General features: G+C 46.3%; 1 protein-coding gene across 1 annotated transcript in view; it reads right to left on the bottom strand.

Moving 5' to 3' along the window:
* The window catches only part of MNAT1 (MNAT1 component of CDK activating kinase), a 157,341-nt gene extending 135,930 nt beyond the window's left edge, over nt 1–21,411 (bottom strand). The window contains exon 1 of the mRNA XM_014595150.3: nt 21,277–21,411. Within this exon, the coding sequence (XP_014450636.1) occupies nt 21,277–21,365 (89 nt within the window). The 5' untranslated portion in view covers nt 21,366–21,411. The remainder of the gene's footprint in view (nt 1–21,276) is intronic.
* Nucleotides 21,412–22,047: the final 636 nt, after the last annotated feature.

The following is a 22,047-nucleotide window of genomic DNA, read 5'->3' as shown; positions in this document are numbered from 1 at the left end:
TCACTCATACAAGGACTGAAGGATCACATTCGAAGACAGCAATGGTAAATACTCTGCAAAATGAACTTTACTATTCAAAAGACATGGGGGCTCAGGAGTCCAGTGCAAAATCAAGGCAGTGGTTTAGTGGGTGCTCAATAGCTACCTACTTAATCACACCCCAAAATGCTTTTCCATGGGTTCCCCTGCTAGATGTGATCCTAGCTAATACCTAAAGCAGAGTAAAGAACACTGCTCCAAAATAACTGGTATCATCAACTATTGCAAGAGGTCTCTCACTCTACTCTGGCCTTGCGGGGTAAAACGCCCTTCAGTTCACCTCCAAAGCCTATAATTAGCAGTCTACTAAATTAAAGCCATGCATGTATTCTGTTAATAAAGTGATTTTTGAGAGCTCTTCACAAAGCACTCAGATCCCCATGAAGTAAACCCACTTCCTTCACTTGTATCTAACTGACAATCCACACTGTTCCCAACCCTTAAAACCACACGTGCAACGTAATAAGCCAAGGTGTGCAATATTACACTATACTTCAACCTCCAGCTCTGGAAAACATTACACACAAGCACTGTAATCTTCTCTATTTCATAAAGCAGACACAAATACAGGTTTATTTGCATGATATACAAACTGCAGACTTTGTTCACCGTATACATAAAACTATCGCTTTTCCCATGACACAAACCTGAAAAGGCTTCTGCCCACACGGGTGCACGTAGGTATTTGACTTACTTGGGACACCATTATGATCAGCCTCAGAGCTGAATTCGCAATGCTGCTGCAAACAGAAAACTTTTGCATTTGCAGTATATTGGCCTTCTGACAGGAAACACCATCACCCTGAGTATTTTCTCTAGAAAACCCTGAAAAACAAGTTTAGTGACACCCAACGTACAAATTTAACCAGTCTGACAACAGAGTCCTATAGCAAGAGCCATGCTCCACTTAGTCACTAAAAATCGAGAAAAATCAAACTGCATTCCCAAAATGTTTAAAACCAAAACACACCTCTATTTATAGTACCAAGAGCTTCATCCCACGCATCCACCCACAACGATTTAGCTAAATATGCTATAGCAAATTTGCATGCTCAGAGTCACTTGATTTGATGGTTTGTCCTGAACTGGCTCGCTGGTATAGAAGTGCTCCTTCTCTTTCTCCTTCTGGACCCATAGTAATTCAATGGCCGGTAGCAAGACTAGAAATAGGGTCAGTTGACACTCCTGTTCCTCCTTGGGCTGGACATATGGACCAAGAGGGTCCTCCCCCCTCTTTTCTGCAGTTCTTCCCTGCACATACACACAAGGCACAACCACTACACCAGGCAGTACTTTTAGGACTGCAGAGTAACTCAGTTGAACTTTCTTCCATTGGGGCATGTTCCCATTGTTTTACGGGCTATAGAAAAGGTCACTGATAAATCAGTCCGAGTGGGGTTCCTAAGTCTCTGCCTACGTACCAATGTAATGCACTACATGAGATGATCTTCCTCACCCAAGTAAGATACTATTTCTTGTCGACCACTCTTTCACACATATCTTATCATTGAAGACTTGACAATACTGAAACTCACACTCTCTCTTATCAAAAGATAGCTCTCGGTCACCAAAAGATCATGTCAAAAATCAGCCTTCTGTTACACCTGTCAATTGACAGGAAGATCTCAAACAGAGAATTGCTTTATAAGTTTCCAGAAACAAAAAAGGATAAAGTATAACAAAAATGTGGAAAGTTACAGGGTAAAAGTGGATTCAAGTGAATGTGGTTTAATTGCATAAAGAGGTGAACACGTTAATAAGATAATGCAGTGCTTTGGTGTTGCTAGCTAGGCAGTCATTTCTCATACTGGGCACAAAGTCAAATCTCTCAAACTGTCACCAGCACCTGCATTATACCCCCACCTACACAGCAAACAATTGTCATTGAAAGATAAACCCATGTGACTTTCCCTCAGCAGCTTTAGCAAAACCAGTTTCAAGCAAAGCTAAATGGTCCATTAAATGACCATATCTAAAGAACAGCTTTGTTTTGACAATATGCAATTAAGTCATTTTTTCCATCTCCGAGAGTCCAAGAGGTATGCTACAATGCTGTGTTTCACACGGGATGGATTAAAATGGACTAAAGTGCACTTGAACTAAACACTGTTTCCTGGGCACATTCACTCCTAGATAAAAATCGAGGGCCCAGTTACTGCTGCGTGCCAAGGCCCTGTCCCAAGTCAGCAGAAGCTGTCACGGGCTTTCAAGAAACATCAGTCCCACCAGTTTCATTAGTAATATGCGCTTTCTACCGAGGTGTCCACAGAATTCAGCCCCTTTGAGATGAATGTTCATTGACTCAAAAAATGAGTTCTGCTTATGCACACGCACAAAGCACCCCCATACACAAATCCTTAGGAAAAGCTGGGGGGAGGAGGGAGAACAAAACAGTGCACGTTACAAGTACCAGGAAGGAATGTGGGGTCTTCTAATTCTCTGCAATTCAATGCCTCATTTAGCTACCCAACCTAGCTCTTTTATATTTGATGAATGCACTGCTGGCTCAATATTCTCCTCTTCAAGCCAATCTCACGTGGGTATCAAAGTCTCACTGGGAAACAGCAAGGTTGAGGGAGCCCTACCTTTCACTTGCTCGCGGCCGCAAGCTTCACATTCGCTTGCCTTTATTCTTCAGTAAGGAGAGACGTCGGCTAGATACAGACTGCTAAGCAAAAGCCTGAGCACTTGGCCTACCTCGAAACTGGAGGGCTACATTCTTCCCTCTCCATCACCAGTTCACTGTCTTACAGCTCCATTTTTTCTGCTCAGCACGGGAAGAGTCCCAACATGGAGCTGTGCAAAACGCCAGTTCCTGCACAGCACGAATATTTAAACCGGCAGCAGTGAACAAGGATGAATTTAAGAGACAGGGAAAAGTGGCCTGGATGACCCAAAGGAATGAAAAGCCCTTCGCCAAGCACCCTGAAGCCGTAAGCAGGCATATTCATTTTTAGAAAGTTGCTCTGAGATGCTTGTTGTAGGGTTAGGGGAGGCTGCTCCCAAAAAATCACCGTCACAAAGGTCACACTATAGAAATGCTTCTTGTATTTCACAGGCCAATGATGAAATGTGGGGGAAAATGTAGAGTCAGTCACTCCCTGAGCATTAGGGAAAACCGGTTACAACACAAAGGCCTTCGTCAACTCCGGAGGAGTATTTGCAAATGTGATGAATGCCAGAGTGTGTCCTAGCATGCTATCCTGAAAGTAAGTAATGCACCTGGGCCGGGATACAAAAGGCTGACTCACCTGCCCGGCATCCAATACCCTTTGAAAGGACCCCAGGACTAGCACTGCAGGGACACGATGTACTTTCTGCAGGCCAACTGGAGAATGACTTTTCCTTGTCCTTCTCTCCACCTGCACACATCACAGATCATACAGCTGCAAGATGACTCCCCGAACGGTGGGGACAAATGTAGCCTGCATGCGCGTGACTGACCACTTCATTGCACAGACCCTCCCTAAGTCCACTCAAGTCCAGAAGGGAAAAACTGGCAGACGAAGAAGCCAGGTTAAGAGCCATAGGATTACAAACAGCCATCACGGCTGACTTCACTGTCTCCGATCCCAGGATTGCACAGAAAGATAATTAACAACGCTTTGTGAATGAGACCAAGCACCCGAAGTTGATACAGAACTGATTTAATCCATGCATGGGAAATGTTCTCTCTCTTTCCCTTTGTTACAACATATTCTCACCTTCCCAACTCAGATTTCTGTCTGCTTCTTTAAACCATAGCTAATTAGAGGATTTTTCCATTCCCCTCACTGAACTTGAAGAAAGGGGGGCTGGGAATTGTCCTTGTAAGTGCCCACACTCGAGTGATTTAAGTTTGGGATAATCCTTAATATCTGCAAGCATTATTCTTACCAGCGTGTCAGATTACATTAAATTAACCTCATAGCCATGAAAACAAGAATTAACCATTGATATGAACCCCCCCCTTTTTTTTTTTCCATTAAAAATTCATTTCTACACTTTTGCTCGCTTTCGACAGGTTTGTGAAGGCAAAGCGAAGAATGTCGCTAACACAGAATTTACTTCATCCTGTTGAGTAACATTTTGTACAGGGCATTTTAGTCAGATGCATGATAACAGGGAAAAGGCAAGAAAATTAATTTGACTTAAAAGGAGCATAAACAGATTTGAACTACACCTTGGGGGGCAGGGGGAGGGAATTTTTCCATCCCATGTCCCTATCTTAGAGATCTCCTTGGACAGTCACTGAAGAACAGAGCAGAGAGGCAGACAAGGACCTCAGGCAGTCATCTTGCCCAACCCCCTGTTCAAGCCCCTCTGTGCATCTGTCAGCACGGTTCTTTCCTTCTTCTCAACCACGATGCTTCCAGAAATCCATAGCAGTTCCTTTTATTCGCAGGGAAATACAGTAGACTTTGTGTATTTGTTTACTTCTGCAATTTAGATGCTGCCATTCCCAACAAATTTGAAAAAATAAAACAAAACGAAGCAGGAACCCACTAAATATCATCTCAGCCTAAATTGTGGTTGCTAAATACCTGCCTAAACAGAAAGATCTTGCAACGTTTTTGAAAGATGTCCAGGCTTGGGCTCTGGTGGAGATCAAGAGGAAGGAGCACCAGAGCTGAGGATCAACTGCTAAGGATGCCCTCTGTCATGTTTTCTCCAAGTGGACTTGGTGTACTGAAGGTACTTGCAAAGTTTAAGCCAAAAAAAGCCTTATATATGTTAAATTACATCTAAATATCAAATATACAATCTCAGTGCCACGGATTCTCAACCAGGATGGTATAAGGTGTTTTTAAGAGGGCCGTGGGATGTCACATAATATTAGCACTGTCAGGTACGCAGACACCTGCACACAAATCACAAGATAAACTCAGAGATTTCAAAGAGGAATCCAGAGCATCAAAAACACTCTGACCTGCTGTGGTCTTTCCGAGTTCTTTGCAACAGAAGCATTGCTCTACTATTTTTCCATAGCCAAAAAAAACGAGCGAAAGCTAAGACCCGGCATCTTCCGAGGTCTGCCTTTAGTCTAACAAACCTGGGGATCGTTGATGCATGCAAAGGCAGAATAAAGCCTCTGCATTCATGCCCACGAGCTTTAAAAAGTCATAAACCAAAAAACCACATTCTGTGATTCCCACAGGGTGGACTGGGGAAGCACTTTCCCTACACTCGAAGACCATCAGTCTGAATGTGCAATGCTACGAGCACAACAGCAGTTTCTGCAACGGGGCACTCCGAGATGCAGGCCATTGGCTCCTGAAGTCTACTACATACACGCGACTCAGTTTCCATTGGTGCCATTTCACTGTTTGAACCTGAATGTGCATCGTGGCCCGAGGCATAATCCTTCCTAGGTGTTAGTGATGCAAGGAAACCAAATCCAAATGGCTTATAACACAAAATATGAAATCCTCAAAAAGCTGTGCTGGACATTGGACAGTCAAGTTGTACGTATCACTGCTATACTAAGAACTCACTTCTAGCAGAGGTAAGGATCACAGACATTTGATTATGACCCAGCATGCAGGTGGAATCGGCACAGGACATGAATTTATACTAACACAAATCATGACACCTGGCAACCTGCAATATCAGCGTGCGTGACTCAGCCCGTGAGTGCTTAGGCAAATAAATAGCCGATGCAAGAATGAGCATGATTGTGAAAGTGTCTCAGGAGACCTCCTCACATACTTGCCTTTAATCTCTTCTATTCTTATCTATAGTCCATTTGAATCCCTCTTGCCTCCATGGCCAAAACTGTAGGGTCACTTCATTGCTAATTGGGATAAGTGGTGAGAGATGGATTAGTTGTCTGGAACAGCACCCGGTGCAAAAAAAAAATCAGTCATTTGTGTTCTCACTATCACATCAGAAGGACAAAAACTTCTCCAAAAGAGACTCTTTTGAAAGAGCTCTTCACAAAACAAGGAAAACCCCTGCAGCACAATTTTTAAATACGATTTATAGTTTCAATTCCATGTTTCAGCATGTCAGATACTTAGACCAGAAGAGTCCATGTTAAAGGAAGAGCCAGCAGCAACTTCTATATTTAGAGTTGCTTAACACTTTCCGTTATTAGGAGATTCCTGAAGCTGGGGGGAGGTTGTGTGCGTGCACATAAGTTAACACCTCCACTATAGCAGAGCTTTGAAAATCAAGACGATAGAAGTTAATCATACAACTGGCGTTGTTTTAACCTTGGAAGAAGTGCCTTCAGTTTAATGTAGTTTCATGTATTAATTATATCTGAAAACATTTACCCCTAAGCGATTACAGGTAAAATATTCAAATTGCCTTGGAAGTGTTCATATTTGGAAGACAAACAAGGTTCTTTAGGCGAATCTGATATCTTTTTATTAGACCAACTTAAATAGTTAGCAAAACTTTTTAAGCAAGCTTTCATATTCTGAATCGACTTCCACTGCAAAAAGTAAAGAACCCCAATTAAGAAGTGCAAATAAATGATGTTTACTTCAGCTGCCGAGTCAATTGGAAAGAAGTCCCTCCAACCCTGCCAAAGCAAACCATCCCCTCCTTGTGCGCGGGAGACCAACAGAAGGATGTCCTGAAAGAAAGCCCTGCATCAACTTTTTCGGCAAGTACAACGTTGCCAGGTCAGATGGTCTGACGTCGCTCAGTAGGAGATGAAAGCCGGTTAATTAGGAGCTTGGCACTGATGACATCTTGAAAAAAAAAAGAAAAAAAAAAAAAGTCCTCCCCCATCTAAGCCATCTTCAACCTCATGCTGTAAGCCAAGCCAAATATAAAGAGAAAAGCAACCACACTGGGAGAATATACCCCTACAAGCCTGCAGTTAGTAGCCTGGCCTAAATAAACTGCTCAGCTCTACCAAGCAACTTGGACAGAAACATCATTACAACAACCCATGTGTGTTTTTAAAAAAAAAGGGTCTGATCCTGCAAACATTCACACAGAGCATCCCTTTGACCCCTCTGGGGCAGACTCCCCAAAGAAGTTATTCTGGTTGTTTGCAGAACTGAGACCTGAGCCTTTGTGAAAACAATGCTCTCCCTCCATGCACAATTCATTCATTTGTTCCACTCTATGCTCCCAAAAAACAGTTTGGGAAACAAGAAAAAAAACAGGGATACCTATTTTTTTAAACCCGCTATCTCAAGAAGGGCAGAAGGCTCAGGTAAGTGCATTTCACACCGTGTGAGAGTCTCCACTACTAATGGCAGGTGAGGGTCTTTGAGATGCGATATCTTTTATTAGACCAACTGCGTAGTCGGAAAAAAGTTTTTTGCAAGCTTTCGGGCGCAACCGCCCTTCATCAGGCTTAGGGAGGCTCAGCTGTTCTGACGCTTCAAGGAATAAGAGAAGCTAAAGCATTACTAATGCTTATTTGGCACCTTGGAGACTAACTGGTTCAGGGAGGTATAAGTTTTCATAGGCAACAGTGCACTTGAGCAGATGTAGGCTGTTGCCTACAAAAACTAATCCCTCTCTGAACCAGATAATCTAAGGTGTCACCCTTCCCTGCCTCTGCCTAACTAACTCTCAGTAATGCATATTTGGTATATACTGGCCATTGCTACAGGGTACCTAGGGCTGACTGGCCACAAACTGAATTACCTTGCTCATCACTAGAGATGCTGGATGCCTATTCCAGACCCTTTGTGTCAGGCAAAAAGGGCAGAGCAAAGGGGCCCTTGGGTGGGGGAGGCGCTCTGGCTCCATCCCAAGGAAAGCTCCTAAAGGCAATCCTCCGTGCCAGAGGATGGGGGTAGCTCATCAGGAGCAGGGCTGCACTGCACAGATTCAGGGCATTGCTGCATCCGATAGCAGCTAGGAACAAGCCCGTAACGCCAGCCTCCAAAGGCCAGAACATCACAACGGTGACGTAAGGATCAAATCAGGCCCCACATCCCCCGAGGCTGCAAGTTCTGTGCTGTTACTCCTCCAGTTACAGCCCAGACACTCACCCTGCTGCCTTCACGACAAGCTTAGGCACGTTAGTGGGACAGCGTTAAGGAAGCTGGCACTGGCAATGGTCGGACGGAGGTTTCTCTTTACAGAGTTGCAACCCATGCCCCGCATCAGTGCTCTTACTTAAAGGAACAGGGAGTGAGCACTATTTCAAAACCTCGGTAATCATCTAGGAAAGCCTCAGGAGTGTCAACGCCAGAGCTTAGCCTGGCAGGTTTTATGTGAAACAGCAGAAAAACAACATGCAACACCCCATGAACACATGGATTCAGTTCACTGCTCTGCCCAGCTACCGTATACAGCCTCTTATATGTCTTAGTGAAAACCTTTGAAGGACATGTAATGTAAAAAAGTATGAAAAATCGTTTGACTGACTTTGCCGGTACAATTACATGGAGAAAACTCAGTGGCAAGAAAATAGTTTTAACTCTCAAATGACTTTCAAGGTAGCACATGCCCTGGAAATTCACATCCCTCTTAGAACTGAAATTCATGTACAAAAAGAGTTTTTATTTTGTTTTAAATCTACTCCAAATGGAGGGACGACACAGATACGTACCTCTGAGAAGACAAAACCAGACACCGTCTCCCAAAGTGACCCATGGATAGTTACACAGGCTGTAGGTGTGCTGGAGAATGTTTCTGGTTATTAAATTTTATGTGCCTCCATTCAATGCATCACATTATATAGGCCTCTCTTTGCAATTAACCTCTAAAACACAAATTAAATATTAATGGACACATGCCAATTATGATTATGAGAAACAATAAGAGGATCATAAACTAAATAATGCAGATAAAATAATGATATATTTTCACATGGCCAAACTATTGTATTTTAATTAAAATAAAATAAAAAATCATTACCACGAAAAGGTGATACTTTCAGATGTTTTTAATCCAAAAAATGTACTAAACAAAAATCTCTACTTTTACAACATCATGACAAATCTCAAGGCTCCTAAGCAAAATCAGTCCCAATGCATTTTTTTTAGCTTTCTAAATGAGATATGCATGCCCGGAGCTACAATATTAGTCAAAACTAGGCAGATCTCTTTACTCAGAGTTTGCTTCATTTTCAACAGGATATTTTCAGTCTCTAGATCTTTTCTATTGCCTGTAATCAACTATAACATAAGTTTATTTAAATTTCTGCAGCGCTGTTTCCTTCCTTCCCCCAACCTCCCCACATAGTATGTAGCAATCATTATCTAACAAATAAACTTTAAAAAAAACCTACACCATAGGTAAACCAGTAATACTTCAGTGTATTTATTATAATGGGTCAGATCTTTGACATTCAAATAATTTAGGGCCAAATTTTCTGATCCTTACTCAAGCAAAATATCTCACTGCTTTAAAAACATAGGTGCTGGTTTCCCAAGAGAATCTCCAAGGCTGATTTTTAGACATTTCTAAGGCCAGATAACATTAGTTAAAAATGTTTAGCCTCAGAAGCACCAGCTGCTTGATGACTAAATTGTTAAGCACTAGATGAGTTATGCATCTCAACGAGGAGGAAACAAGACTTCAGATTCAAACGGTTTAAGAATTTCACGTTTCACATGACAATGGGAAATACTGTTTGCAAATAAATCAGAATGATGGTAATATCCAGTTGTTCCTGTTACCTGAAATTAGAATGAAGGCTCATTAAATATGAATATATTTCAGAGAATGCAGAGGCACTGCACCATATTGATGAAAGCCTCATTAAATTTTCAATGATATAGCAGGCTCTCTATATGTGGGGCGTTGGGGGTTAGAACTCTATTTTTCCAATCAATTTGGCATTTTTTCCCCACTCTTCTTTTATAAAGGTATCTGGATTTTAACAAACTTATTGGACCAACTGGAGCTCACAGCAGGAATAACAGTGGTCCATTATGTCTAAAAGCTATTCTTTTCAAAATGTGTTTGCCCTTTATAATGGACTATAATATGAAATGTCAAGTAGGAAAAATAACAAGGGATTACTACAAAGTTACAACCGATCTTCAAAGTTGTTCCCTTGCAGAAACTGCAGACTCTGTTAACAATCAACTCAGTGGGCTTTGAATTGACCAAAGTAGCAAATACAACATAATGGAAAAATACAAAATGAAATGAAAAAGGAAATACAAGTGCACACAGTGAACACACGCAATGGAGTCAGCTTCTACAGCACCAAAAGAAAAACTATAATCAGAGCATGAAGTTTTCTAGCCAAGATAATCAAAGTAGAACTGCTTTTTTTTTTTTTTTTAAATCAAGAAACCAAAAAAAGCAAACAGACCTGTTACAGAAAACACCGGACTTCCCATTTAAACAGGACCCTACTGCAATTAAAATCCTGTCAAATAATTACCTCCTCCTTACACCTGTGTAAGGTGCGCACAGAGACTGGTGTTAAAAGCAACTACGTGAAATGTTCCTGAGATAGGAAGTGTTATATAATTCGGGTGGCCTGAGCAACCCGAGTTCAGCTCATTTGTGTGAATACATAAGGATCAAATCTTTAATTATGTAAACTTTTTTTCCCCTCCACAGGACTCAGTGGATAGGATGGATGTTGCTCCACTAAGGAGCATATATGTGGTATCATTTTTCCTTGGTTGTTCAATGTGGGCCCCTTGCCTCATTTCTAGGGCATTATTCCAACCCTGCGGAGAATACACCGTTATTAATTCATCAGCAGCTTTTCTATGGTTTGTTACTTCAGTATCTAGGCGTCTCCCAAATATTAATCGCTCCCCCTATACCGTTTCTTGAAGATGGAGATTAAGAGCTATAGCAAGAAGCATTTTTGAGTACCCAACCGAAGGGAGGGTGCGCAGGATGTTGGTGTACTTTGTATTATACAGAGTTTCCTAACTTCAAAGTGTTTCTCCCATTGACCTCAGTTGCATTTATGAAAGCTGTTACACCAAGGGTCTCAGGTTAGGTACTCCAAGAATGAACCCTCCCACAAGTAGCCACTAACTTAGTTGAAGTAACTTGATCAACACCATGCAGCACTTCCACTGCACAGGCTCAAGACTGCAAGGGTGTTTTTACACGTGCTCCAGGGATGGGGGGTGGGGGGGGCACTTTAATTAGAGCGGCTTCAAGAGCTGCTCTAATTAAAGTCCCCAGAGTTTCTCATGCATCAGTGTCCCTACGCTTCAAAATGGCAGTGGGGATGTTTTATCTCAAGCTCAAACAAGCTTTAGTTAAAGCACCCCTGCCGCTATTTTAAAGCGCAAGGACGCTGATGCACGAGACAGAGGCTGGCTGGAGCACACTAATTAGCACACTCCATCAGACTCAATTAATCAAATCTGCTCTGACACACTGTAAGTACAGCACATCAGAGCAGTATCCACACTCGTGTGCAGGCACCCTAAGTCCATCCCAGCTGCGGAAGGAGGAGTAGTACACTGCTGGTAACAGCATTTCCTCCAAGTCTGACCCTTTCTTCCCCCTCCCATCAATACCAGTCCTACGTCCTTCACCCTGCCTACCCTGAGCCCCTCATCCCAGTCCCATTCTCCTTGCCTACCAATACACAGCCTCCATGCTGGGAACCACGTGGTGCTGGCCAGGGCAGGCTGAAGCTGGAGCAGTGCAGGGATGGGAAGTGGCGGTGGGTAGAAAACGGCGGCAGCAATGGTAGGTGGGCACATGGGAGGCAAAAGTAGGGAAGCAGAGGGGGAAGACCAGCAGTGGCGGCAGGGAAGTGGCAGCGGTGTTGGGGGGTGGAAGTGTGGTAGGTAGGTCCATCGTGCAAGGCTCACATGCAGTCCACCTGAGCTGTGCACCTCTGGGGAGAGCCCCGCGCAATGGAGCTGGAGGCCTGGCCCTACTCACTGCTACCCACAGGTGATGGGAAACAGCAGGGAGCTCCGCACGAAGAAGCTGGGTGGCCTCCGCCCCTCTCCCTGCCGAGCCCCATGACCTATACCGCCGGCTTTATCACACAGTGCTCAGTGGGGCTGGCCCTGCACGCTGCCACCACCTGCAGCCCCGCGGGGACTAGGGTGGGAGCACAGGCAGCTGAATGCTATGGGGCCAGGTGGGCTGGCCTGTCTCACTACCACTACACTCAGCTCTAGGGACTGGCACACTTCAGGGATTCTGAGGACCTGCCCCTCCACACACCCCCGACCCTTCCCCCAAACACACCCATACCCTCCCACACATAACCCCACACCCTCCAATCCAACCACATACCCCACACCCACCTCCCCACACCCCTCCCGCTCCCCAACCCCACATGCCCCACACACGCCCTCATGCCCCCACACACAGTATACAAGAGTAGGACTATATTCTGAGCTATTATGCAATTGCCTCTAGATACATTATGCAAATGCACATAAACCAGGACAAAAATATTTTTAAATAAAATTTAAAATATTTACTTATTTTTATTTTTTGGAATAGGATTTGGGGTTTTTTTCCAGTTTCAAGACGGCAGCACCCTCCCTCCCAAAAGGAGCACGCCCAGGGCAAAGGGAGGGACTTCCGGTGGCAAAGGTCAGGGGTTAGAGGTGGGACTTCTAGTCCCAAGAGGGCGACCAAGGGGTAGGGCATCCATCAAGGGGCGGAGCTACCCTTGCAGCCCTCGACAGCTGACCAAAACTCGTTAAGCGGTTCTCCAGCCAAAATAATTGCCCACCCCTGCTTCAGAAAGACAGCCTCCCAAGAGGCTGTCATTCAACTGTGAAAGAGCTGAACTCGATTTCTTCAAACTTTACCTGTCCAATCCTCCCGAAGTCCCACATGCAATACCACCACCACCAGACTACCAGTAACACACGCACCGAGATAAGAAACGCAGACAAACACAGAATTAAAAACACTCTGAAGGCACGGTATAAATTCTTTGAATTCTAAAATTTCCTTCTGCATAGGTTGAGACGCATTTTTTTCTTTATTAACTAACTTTGTTTTTAACTCTTATAGGCACTCTGGAGCAAACAAATCTCTCTTGAAAGACCTAGATTTTCTTCTGTCTCCCACATACGCAGAATTATTACACTGACTCCACGGTGGGTATGAAACAAGAGTCCTGGGCTGATTTTTCAGGAGCATCTGGCAATGATGCATGCCCAACATGAGGGAGGAACACAGCACTGAAGGGGCCTCTCAGGCCACTGTGTTCAGTCCCCTGCATTTGCAAGCAACCATTTATGCAAAGAGTCCTAAAATCTGTCCTCTCAAACCCTCCTACATACCACAATCACAAGGACACGATGCCTACAAACAGACATTGCCTTTATCCCAGGATAAACCATTTTATCCCTAGACAAAAGGCAGCCGGACAGATGTTCATGTCCACTGTCCTGGGATAAATCCTAAAAAAATAAAGATTTCCGGATAGGAGGCAGTAACAGTTTACGGGGGATACTACAGCATTAGCACAACTAGATGTGCAAACAGCTACACATGATTCACAAGATAAACCCAGGATTTCAACAGGAAACTACAGTGTCAAAATCATCCTGACCTGCTGTAGGCTTTCTGAGCTCTTTTCCACAATAAAAACACACGTGAAAGCCAAGAGCTGCTATTTTCTGAGGGATGCCTTGAGCCTGCCAAAGTCAAGAACCACTTACCTACGGCACTGAAACCAGCAGTGGTGGATCTGGCCCTTGCAGAATGGCACAAACCCTTTTCACTTAAAAAAAATAATAATAATAATAACCCTCTGCTCCATCAGTTTTGAGCCTATTAGGACAGCAATTAGAGAAGCTTCATTGGATGCACTTACCCCCTAATGAATCCTGGGAAGTAAATATAAAAGGGTGCAAGGGAGACTACAGAGTCCCCACGGGAGACCTTTATGAGCAGATGCCTCCCCAAGTGAGGAGAAGTGAGGTCTTGAAAAGTATAAATGACTTGTTATGCCGCCGTCTCCATTTCAGAGCCATATCAACAGAGGGAGAGAGAAAAATTAACCCACTTCCCTCGGGGCAAAAAAAAAAAAAAGGAAAAATAATTTAAGCCTCTAATAAAGATCCCAACCATGTTGCAAGGAGTCTCCTGGGGAAGACTGGAAAATTGATAGCACCAGAACAAGTTCACAAGGTGCCCTATAAGATCTGTTAGCCAGGAAACCAAGTTGCTAGTCTGCTGGAGGAGTGTTCCTCTAGGCCTGTGGCCCTTTCTCCCAAGGGTGCCCCCTCCCATTAAACATGGGGCAGAAGCCTGGTTGGCATAGCAGAAGGTTGGTACAACAGACCCTGCACTTCAGAGAGGTCTTTTCAACGCTGGGCACCTCCGCATCCACTCTCTTTGGAGCTAGGGGTCACAAGAAGCCTGGCTTTTCAGAGAAGGGCCTGTATGAACCAGTTTCCCTTCCAATCAAGAAATAAAGGGGGTCTGCACACAGGGGGTGATGGGGCTGGATGACTGGACCAGCCCTGCTATTAATTACCTTTTCTATACACAACTTTCGTGCCTGATTGTCCGGGGCCATATGGTACCTTTTACAGCCAACAGTAAATTTCCTTCCCCAATCCTGTTTGCGGTAACAATCTTAATGTTCTTTTAATACACTTTTTGGTGGATGCATTTCCTTTCCTTTTTATGTAAGTAAAGCAGTAGGGTACTTTAAACCTGCCTACTAAAACTCAGTGCAAGCAATGAAATCCACGCAGGCCAAGTAAAAAAAAACAAAAAAAAAAACAGTCACGGTCTCGAATGAAGCTAGGTGAATGAAAACACCACTGGCCAGCACACATCCAGTCTCTGCACATTTCGAAACCACATGAAGAACCATCCGAGCAACCAGGAATAGTCACGTGCGTGCAAGGGCTTTGGAAGGCAAGTCCTGAGACTAAACATTTAAAGAAAAGCAGAGCTATCAGCAGCCTTAGAAGCTAATACCGTGCAGAACTTCAAACCACTCATTCTAGCCTTGCTTGAGTCTCCCCCTAAAAAACAAAGGCCCTTTAGGCCAGCCATTTCATTTGTTAATCAAAAGATGGCCACCCTTTTTTTTTTTATACGTATTTTTAAACATAAATTAAAAAGACTTTAATTGCTTAGATTAGACTAAGCATTTCCATGTTAAGTCTTACCTTACAGCAGCTTTTAACTGCCAATTTGTTCTCTCATACCACGAGGGGAGAGATTTAGAAGGGAAAGGGCTATTTCAACCTTACTGTAATGCTAAACATACATACAGTTCCCCACTGAATCGCACTTTTGGTGATACTGGTCAAGCAGCTGTAACTAAGGGAAATAAAACATTCCCATGACATTAAAGGTTGGCTAGGATCCACCAAAGAAAGTTGCAGTGGAAGACTGACCTGCAGGGTACTTTGGTAAAGGCCCCTTGACTCGCCCACACTCACGTGACTGACCCTTATCTTGTATCTCAGCCCCGTGTACTTCCCACCTGGGTCCCAAACCATGAGCACCCACAGACTTCAAAGGAGCTGAGTGCAGAGACCCACCCATGCACAGTGAATTACAGCATGAGGACCAGGACATTTGAACTATTATCAGTCCTGCTGATAGAGCCATGCAGGATGTAATGACATTGCACAAGAGGGTCAAAGAGCAGTAGACAAGCTTAATTCAGAACTTCCTTAACTGTGTTACTATAAATTGTGTTTAATTACTTCCTTTCTCCCCTACTCTCATGATCAGATCAGCAGCCTCAGTGTCAAAGCTGACACCTGGACCTCCAACTTCTAGACCAAGTTTTACTTGGATAGCATTTGAAACTACTAAATCAGTGGGGGGCAATCTTTTTGACAAGTATGCCTCAAATTAAGCCCAATCTGCTGCTCTGCTTTCTGCTCCATGCCTGGTGCTCCCTGCCTGACCTGTTGCTCTTCTTTCTGCTCCCTGCCTTACCTGTGATACCCATAGCCTTCCTGATCTGCCACATACCACACTCAGAGGCTGCCTATCCCATTTGTGGCACATGTGCCATGGGTTGGCCACCCCGTACTAAATGATTAACCCCTCAAAAGAGGATTATAACGTAGACTTGATAATAGACGAGCAACATTAAATGACTGGACACTAAGAAAGAAAAAAAGCCAGCTGTGTATACTGTTAACATAAGAAGTCCACAATCACAACAACAGCCAGGAAAGTTCAGATAGATATCAGAAATCCAAAGTGACTTTCACTTTACTCCTTGGCTTGTATGTTTTAAAGCAGGGAAGTGTTGCAGAGAAGTGTCAAACTAAAATGTGCTGGCTTGTTCTGGAAGTGACAAGGAACCTGTACAGCCTTGAAGGCTTTAAGCAGGGGGTGCATGATCACCGAAGCTGCTACCCTCTGCTTTCTGCCCCGTGCTCCCTGCCCATGTCCTATAGAAAGGGAGCTTCCCTTCCATAGCTATAAGATATGGAAAGCATGTGTATTCTGGGCATACCACCTTTGTCTACACTAGGCTGCTGATCTGTTAACTAGTATGCACCTTCCAAAACTTGCTGTAGATGAGGTCTGTGTCTCTTTTCCCCTCCAGCTGTTTGGTGGATCAGCAGCAAGTGAAAGTAAAAAGCAGACCTCCCTTTCCTCCTACAGCTTCACCACAACTTTAGTGCCTATAGCTAGCATTCTTCTGGAAAAAAATAAATCCTAATCAAAGCAAGGAGCAGAGCAGCAATATCCTAAACCCAGAGAGGCTACAGACAGAAGCAAAAACAGCATTTTCCAAAAGCAGAAATTGCTATGGCCCAGAACCTCAAAGACTTTGGTACCTAAGCCCCATTGAAATCCATGGGCGTTCAGTACCTAAGGTTTGTGGATCTGGGCCCACTTCCCACTGCCCAAATCTAGCACGCTCTCTTGATACCATGATTACCCAAGGACACTTGAGACTCCCCAGTTCATCACCTTTCATCCAAACACGATCTGAGAATCGTTGCAACAGGGATTTTGGCATTCTTTGACAGCAGTTATAAATAGGAGTTTTCCTTGGTTTGGGTTTCAACTACCTGGGAATGCACATTTTTTTCCAACTATTTGAGTTGGTCTGATAAAAGATATCAGATTTACTCAAAGGACCTTGTCTGCCTGTCTTATTCTGAGAGCTTTCAGGACAGCTGAGGTCAACAGATGCATTCCCACTAACAGTCTCTAGATATGGTCGTACAGGTACGCGCAAACTGGTCTGAAGTACCCTTCAAAGCTCAAGCATTTACCCGGGCCTTTATTGGAGGTGTGCAGTGGTGTATACATATACTCTGCTATAGGGAGGGATATCATATTTAGTTAAAGATTTGCCATGGTGATTACAGAAAGACCAGTTCTGTGACCTTTACCTCGTGTTAACAGCATGGCATTTATTTGGTTGGGTAAGTGTTCCCCAGCATTGCCGAACGAAGCTTATACTGTTTATATCTGTACAAATCCTTATTAGCAGAGACTGGTCACTTGTTCTTTTTGACTGAAGAAAATAAACTGGTGCATTGTTTTAAAAAACTACATATGTGCATCTAACATCACTGAATGCAAAACAATTAATGCATTCCACACTCATTCGTGCTTTTACAGAAGCAGTATAGAAAAAATACCACATCTGAGATCTGCAAGCAATAACCAAGTGCATTACAGCTGTGTCAGGGTGTTTGCTGCAGCATCTCATTCTGCACAAGTCCAGAACAGGATTTTCATTCATGTATATTTTAATTTCCCAGCCAAACTTCTGCCAACACAGCATGTTTTCCTTATTCAGGGCAACGCATGTGATGAAGCTTTAAGTTAGCTACAGATTCTTTAAAACAATCAAACTGCCACATAAAAAGCCTCAGGAGGGGGAGAGGGAACAAAACCAAACCTGACTGATGCTGTAAAGAATAGGAAATGCTTTTTTTTTTTCTAAACTTTCTTTTTCCCCAGCTCATCAGGAAGCGGCTCTGGATGGGATCCTGCTCTTGAAATCTTCCAAGCACAGCAATTGCACGGCTTCTCTTGGCAGCCTGCACCAATGCCTGACCACCCTCAGAGTCAGGAACATCCCCTGCTTTCCAACCTCAACTTCTCCTGCTGCAACTTGGGTCCATCGCTCCTCGCCCCGTCTCCTCCAGTCACGGAGAAAAACCCGTCTCCATCCTCTCTGTCATCGCTCTTCAGGCATCAGAAGGCTACAATCAAGCCCCTGCAACCCAAACTCTTTCAGCCTTTCCCAGTCCCGTGCAGGATGGCCCGAAACACCACCCCGTGCACAAGAAATGCCCCCCAAACCCTCCCCCCCCCTCAAGCAAACACCCTGGCACAAAATGATTCACCAGCAACCACCCTGGCACAAAATGTCCACCCCCAACCCAACAGCCTGGCACAAAGTGATGCCCCAGCAAACACCCTGGCACAAAATACCCCTCCCTAGCAAATACACTGGCACAAAATGATTCACCAGAAAACACCCTGGCACAAAATGTCCCCCCCCCAGCAAACACCCTGGCACTAAATGCCCCTCCCCAGCAAACACCCTGGCACTAAATGATTCACCAGCAAACACCCTGGCACTAAATGCCCCCTCCCCCCCCAACAAACACCCTGGCACCAAATGCCCCTCTGAAGCAAACACTCTGGCACAAAATGCCCCCCCCCCCCCCCAGCAAACACCCTGGCACCAAATGCCCCTCTGAAGCAAACACTCTGGCACAAAATGCCCCCCCCCCAGCAAACACCCTGGCACCAAATGCCCCCCCAACAAAAACCCTGGCACCAAATGATTCAACAGCAACCACCCTGACACTAAATGTTCCCCTCAACAAACACCCTGGCACTAAATGCCCCTCCCCAACAAACACCCTGACACCAAATGCCCCTCTGCAGCAAACACCCTGGCACCAAATGCCCCTCCCCAACAAACATCTTGGCACTAAATGCCCCCACAACAAACACCCTGGCACCAAATGATTCAACAGCAACCACCCTGACACTAAATGTCCCCCTCAACAAACACCCTGGCACTAAATGCCCCTCCCCAACAAACACCCTGGCACCAAATGCCCCTCCCCAACAAACACCCTGGCACCAAATGCCCCTCCCCAACAAACACCCTGGCACCAAATGCCCCCCCAACAAACACCCTGGCACCAAATGCCCCTCTGCAGCAAACACCCTGGCACTAAATGCCCCTCCCCAACAAACATCCTGGCACTAAATGCCCCCCCAACAAACACCCTGGCACCAAATGCCCCTCTGCAGCAAACACCCTGGCACTAAATGCCCCCCCAACAAACACCCTGGCACCAAATGATTCAACAGCAACCACCCTGGCACCAAATGCCCCTCCCCAACAAACACCCTGGCACCAAATGCCCCTCCCCAACAAACACCCTGGCACCAAATGCCCCCCCAACAAACACCCTGGCACCAAATGATTCAACAGCAACCACCCTGACACTAAATGTCCCCCTCAACAAACACCCTGGCACTAAATGCCCCTCCCCAACAAACACCCTGGCACCAAATGCCCCTCCCCAACAAACACCCTGGCACCAAATGCCCCTCCCCAACAAACACCCTGGCACCAAATGTCCCTCCCCAACAAACACCCTGGCACCAAATGTCCCTCCCCAACAAACATCCTGGCACTAAATGCCCCCCCAACAAATACCCTGGCACCAAATGCCCCTCTGCAGCAAACACCCTGGCACTAAATGCCCCCCCAACAAACACCCTGGCACCAAATGATTCAACAGCAACCACCCTGACACTAAATGTCCCCCTCAACAAACACCCTGGCACTAAATGCCCCTCCCCAACAAACACCCTGGAACCAAATGCCCCTCTGCAGCAAACACCCTGGCACCAAATGCCCCTCCCCAACAAACATCCTGGCACTAAATGCCCCCCCAACAAACACCCTGGCACCAAATGCCCCTCTGCAGCAAACACCCTGGCACTAAATGCCCCCCCAACAAACACCCTGGCACCAAATGATTCAACAGCAACCACCCTGGCACCAAATGCCCCTCCCCAACAAACACCCTGGCACCAAATGCCCCTCCCCAACAAACACCCTGGCACTAAATGCCCCCCCAACAAACACCCTGGCACCAAATGATTCAACAGCAACCACCCTGACACTAAATGTCCCCCTCAACAAACACCCTGGCACCAAATGCCCCTCCCCAACAAACACCCTGGCACCAAATGCCCCTCCCCAACAAACACCCTGGCACCAAATGCCCCTCCCCAACAAACATCCTGGCACTAAATGCCCCCCCAACAAACACCCTGGCACCAAATGCCCCTCTGCAGCAAACACCCTGGCACTAAATGCCCCCCCAACAAACACCCTGGCACCAAATGATTCAACAGCAACCACCCTGACACTAAATGTCCCCCTCAACAAACACCCTGGCACTAAATGCCCCTCCCCAACAAACACCCTGGCACCAAATGCCCCCCCCAACAAACACCCTGGCACCAAATGCCCCTCTGCAGCAAACACCCTGGCACCAAATGCCCCTCCCCAACAAACATCCTGGCACTAAATGCCCCCCCAACAAACACCCTGGCACCAAATGCCCCTCTGCAGCAAACACCCTGGCACCAAATGCCCCTCCCCAACAAACATCCTGGCACTAAATGCCCCCCCAACAAACACCCTGGCACCAAATGCCCCTCTGCAGCAAACACCCTGGCACCAAATGCCCCTCCCCAACAAACATCCTGGCACTAAATGCCCCCCCAACAAACACCCTGGCACCAAATGCCCCTCTGCAGCAAACACCCTGGCACTAAATGCCCCCCCAACAAACACCCTGGCACCAAATGATTCAACAGCAACCACCCTGGCACTAAATGCCCCTCCCCAACAAACACCCTGGCACCAAATGCCCCTCCCCAACAAACACCCTGGCACCAAATGCCCCTCCCCAACAAACACCCTGGCACCAAATGCCCCTCCCCAACAAACACCCTGGCACCAAATGCCCTTCTGCAGCAAACACCCTGGCACTAAATGCCCCCCCAACAAACACCCTGGCACCAAATGATTCAACAGCAACCACCCTGACACTAAATGTCCCCCTCAACAAACACCCTGGCACTAAATGATTCACCAGCAAACACCCTGGCACAAAATGCCCCCCCCCAACCCAACACCCTGGCACAAAGTGATGCCCCAGCAAACACCCTGGCACAAAATACCCCTCCCCGGCAAACACCCTGGCACAAAACATCCCCCCCCAACAAACACCCTGGCACAAAATGATTCACCAGCAACCACCCTGGCACTAACTGTCCGCGCCCCCACAGAGAGGCTGACACTAAAGGATGGCAGCACGCAGGAGGGAAGCCCCTGCGCTGGGCCCACCCCGCGCTCGGGGGCAGCGCCGCACTCACAGCGTGTGCCCGCACACATTGACCATGAGCTTGAGGGACGGGTTGCGGTATTTGGTGGTCTTGCAGCGCGGGCAGCCCTGGTCGTCCATGCCGCCGCCCTCCCGGCCCGACCCGGCCCGGTCCGCCGCTGCACCGCCCGCCCGGCCCCGGCGCCGCGCCCCGAGGTTCCGCGCACGGAGGTTCCGGGGGGCGGGGCGCGGCGGGGCGGGGCGGGGCCTCCGGGCCGGGCCCGGCCGGGCAGCAGCGCCTGAGCTCTGTTCACCAACCCCCCCCCCCATTGTTGTTTGATCCTTTTTTAATTATTATTATAAATCTGTGTCCCAGGCCAAATTAACCCAAACTAATTCCAAATGCGGGAGTGCAGACCCGTAAGGGGCCCTGCCACTGGCAAACATCCTCCCTGCCTCCTGGGGCATCAGACGTTTCCAAACCCTTTGGCAGGCATCCCATGTGCAGGCCCACGCCTGGAGACTTGGGGCTTGGATGCCCCTGAGTTGTGCTTGCTCTTTCTTAGCCATAAAGCCTGGGAGCGAGCAAGGGAGGAGAGTCCCGTTTCCAAAAACTGGGCTTAAAGCGGTTGCACCCCGGAGCCACGCCGGAAAAGCAGGTCCCAGATACATGGTGCTTGCCCTGCCAGGCTAAGAAGTGACTGCCTGTGACCTGAGCCTTCGAGAGGCCGAGAAATGATCCATTTTTAAACTTGGTTCGTGACCCTTTTCAGAGAGTCGTGCCACCCACTTTTGGGCCGTGACCCACGGGTGTTTTAAGCAG

Source organism: Alligator mississippiensis, chromosome 2, assembly GCF_030867095.1.
Source record: "Alligator mississippiensis isolate rAllMis1 chromosome 2, rAllMis1, whole genome shotgun sequence".
Lineage (NCBI taxonomy): Eukaryota > Metazoa > Chordata > Crocodylia > Alligatoridae > Alligator > Alligator mississippiensis.
The sequence above is the reverse complement of the archived record's forward strand: the minus strand, read 5'-3'. Positions and strand labels throughout refer to the sequence as shown.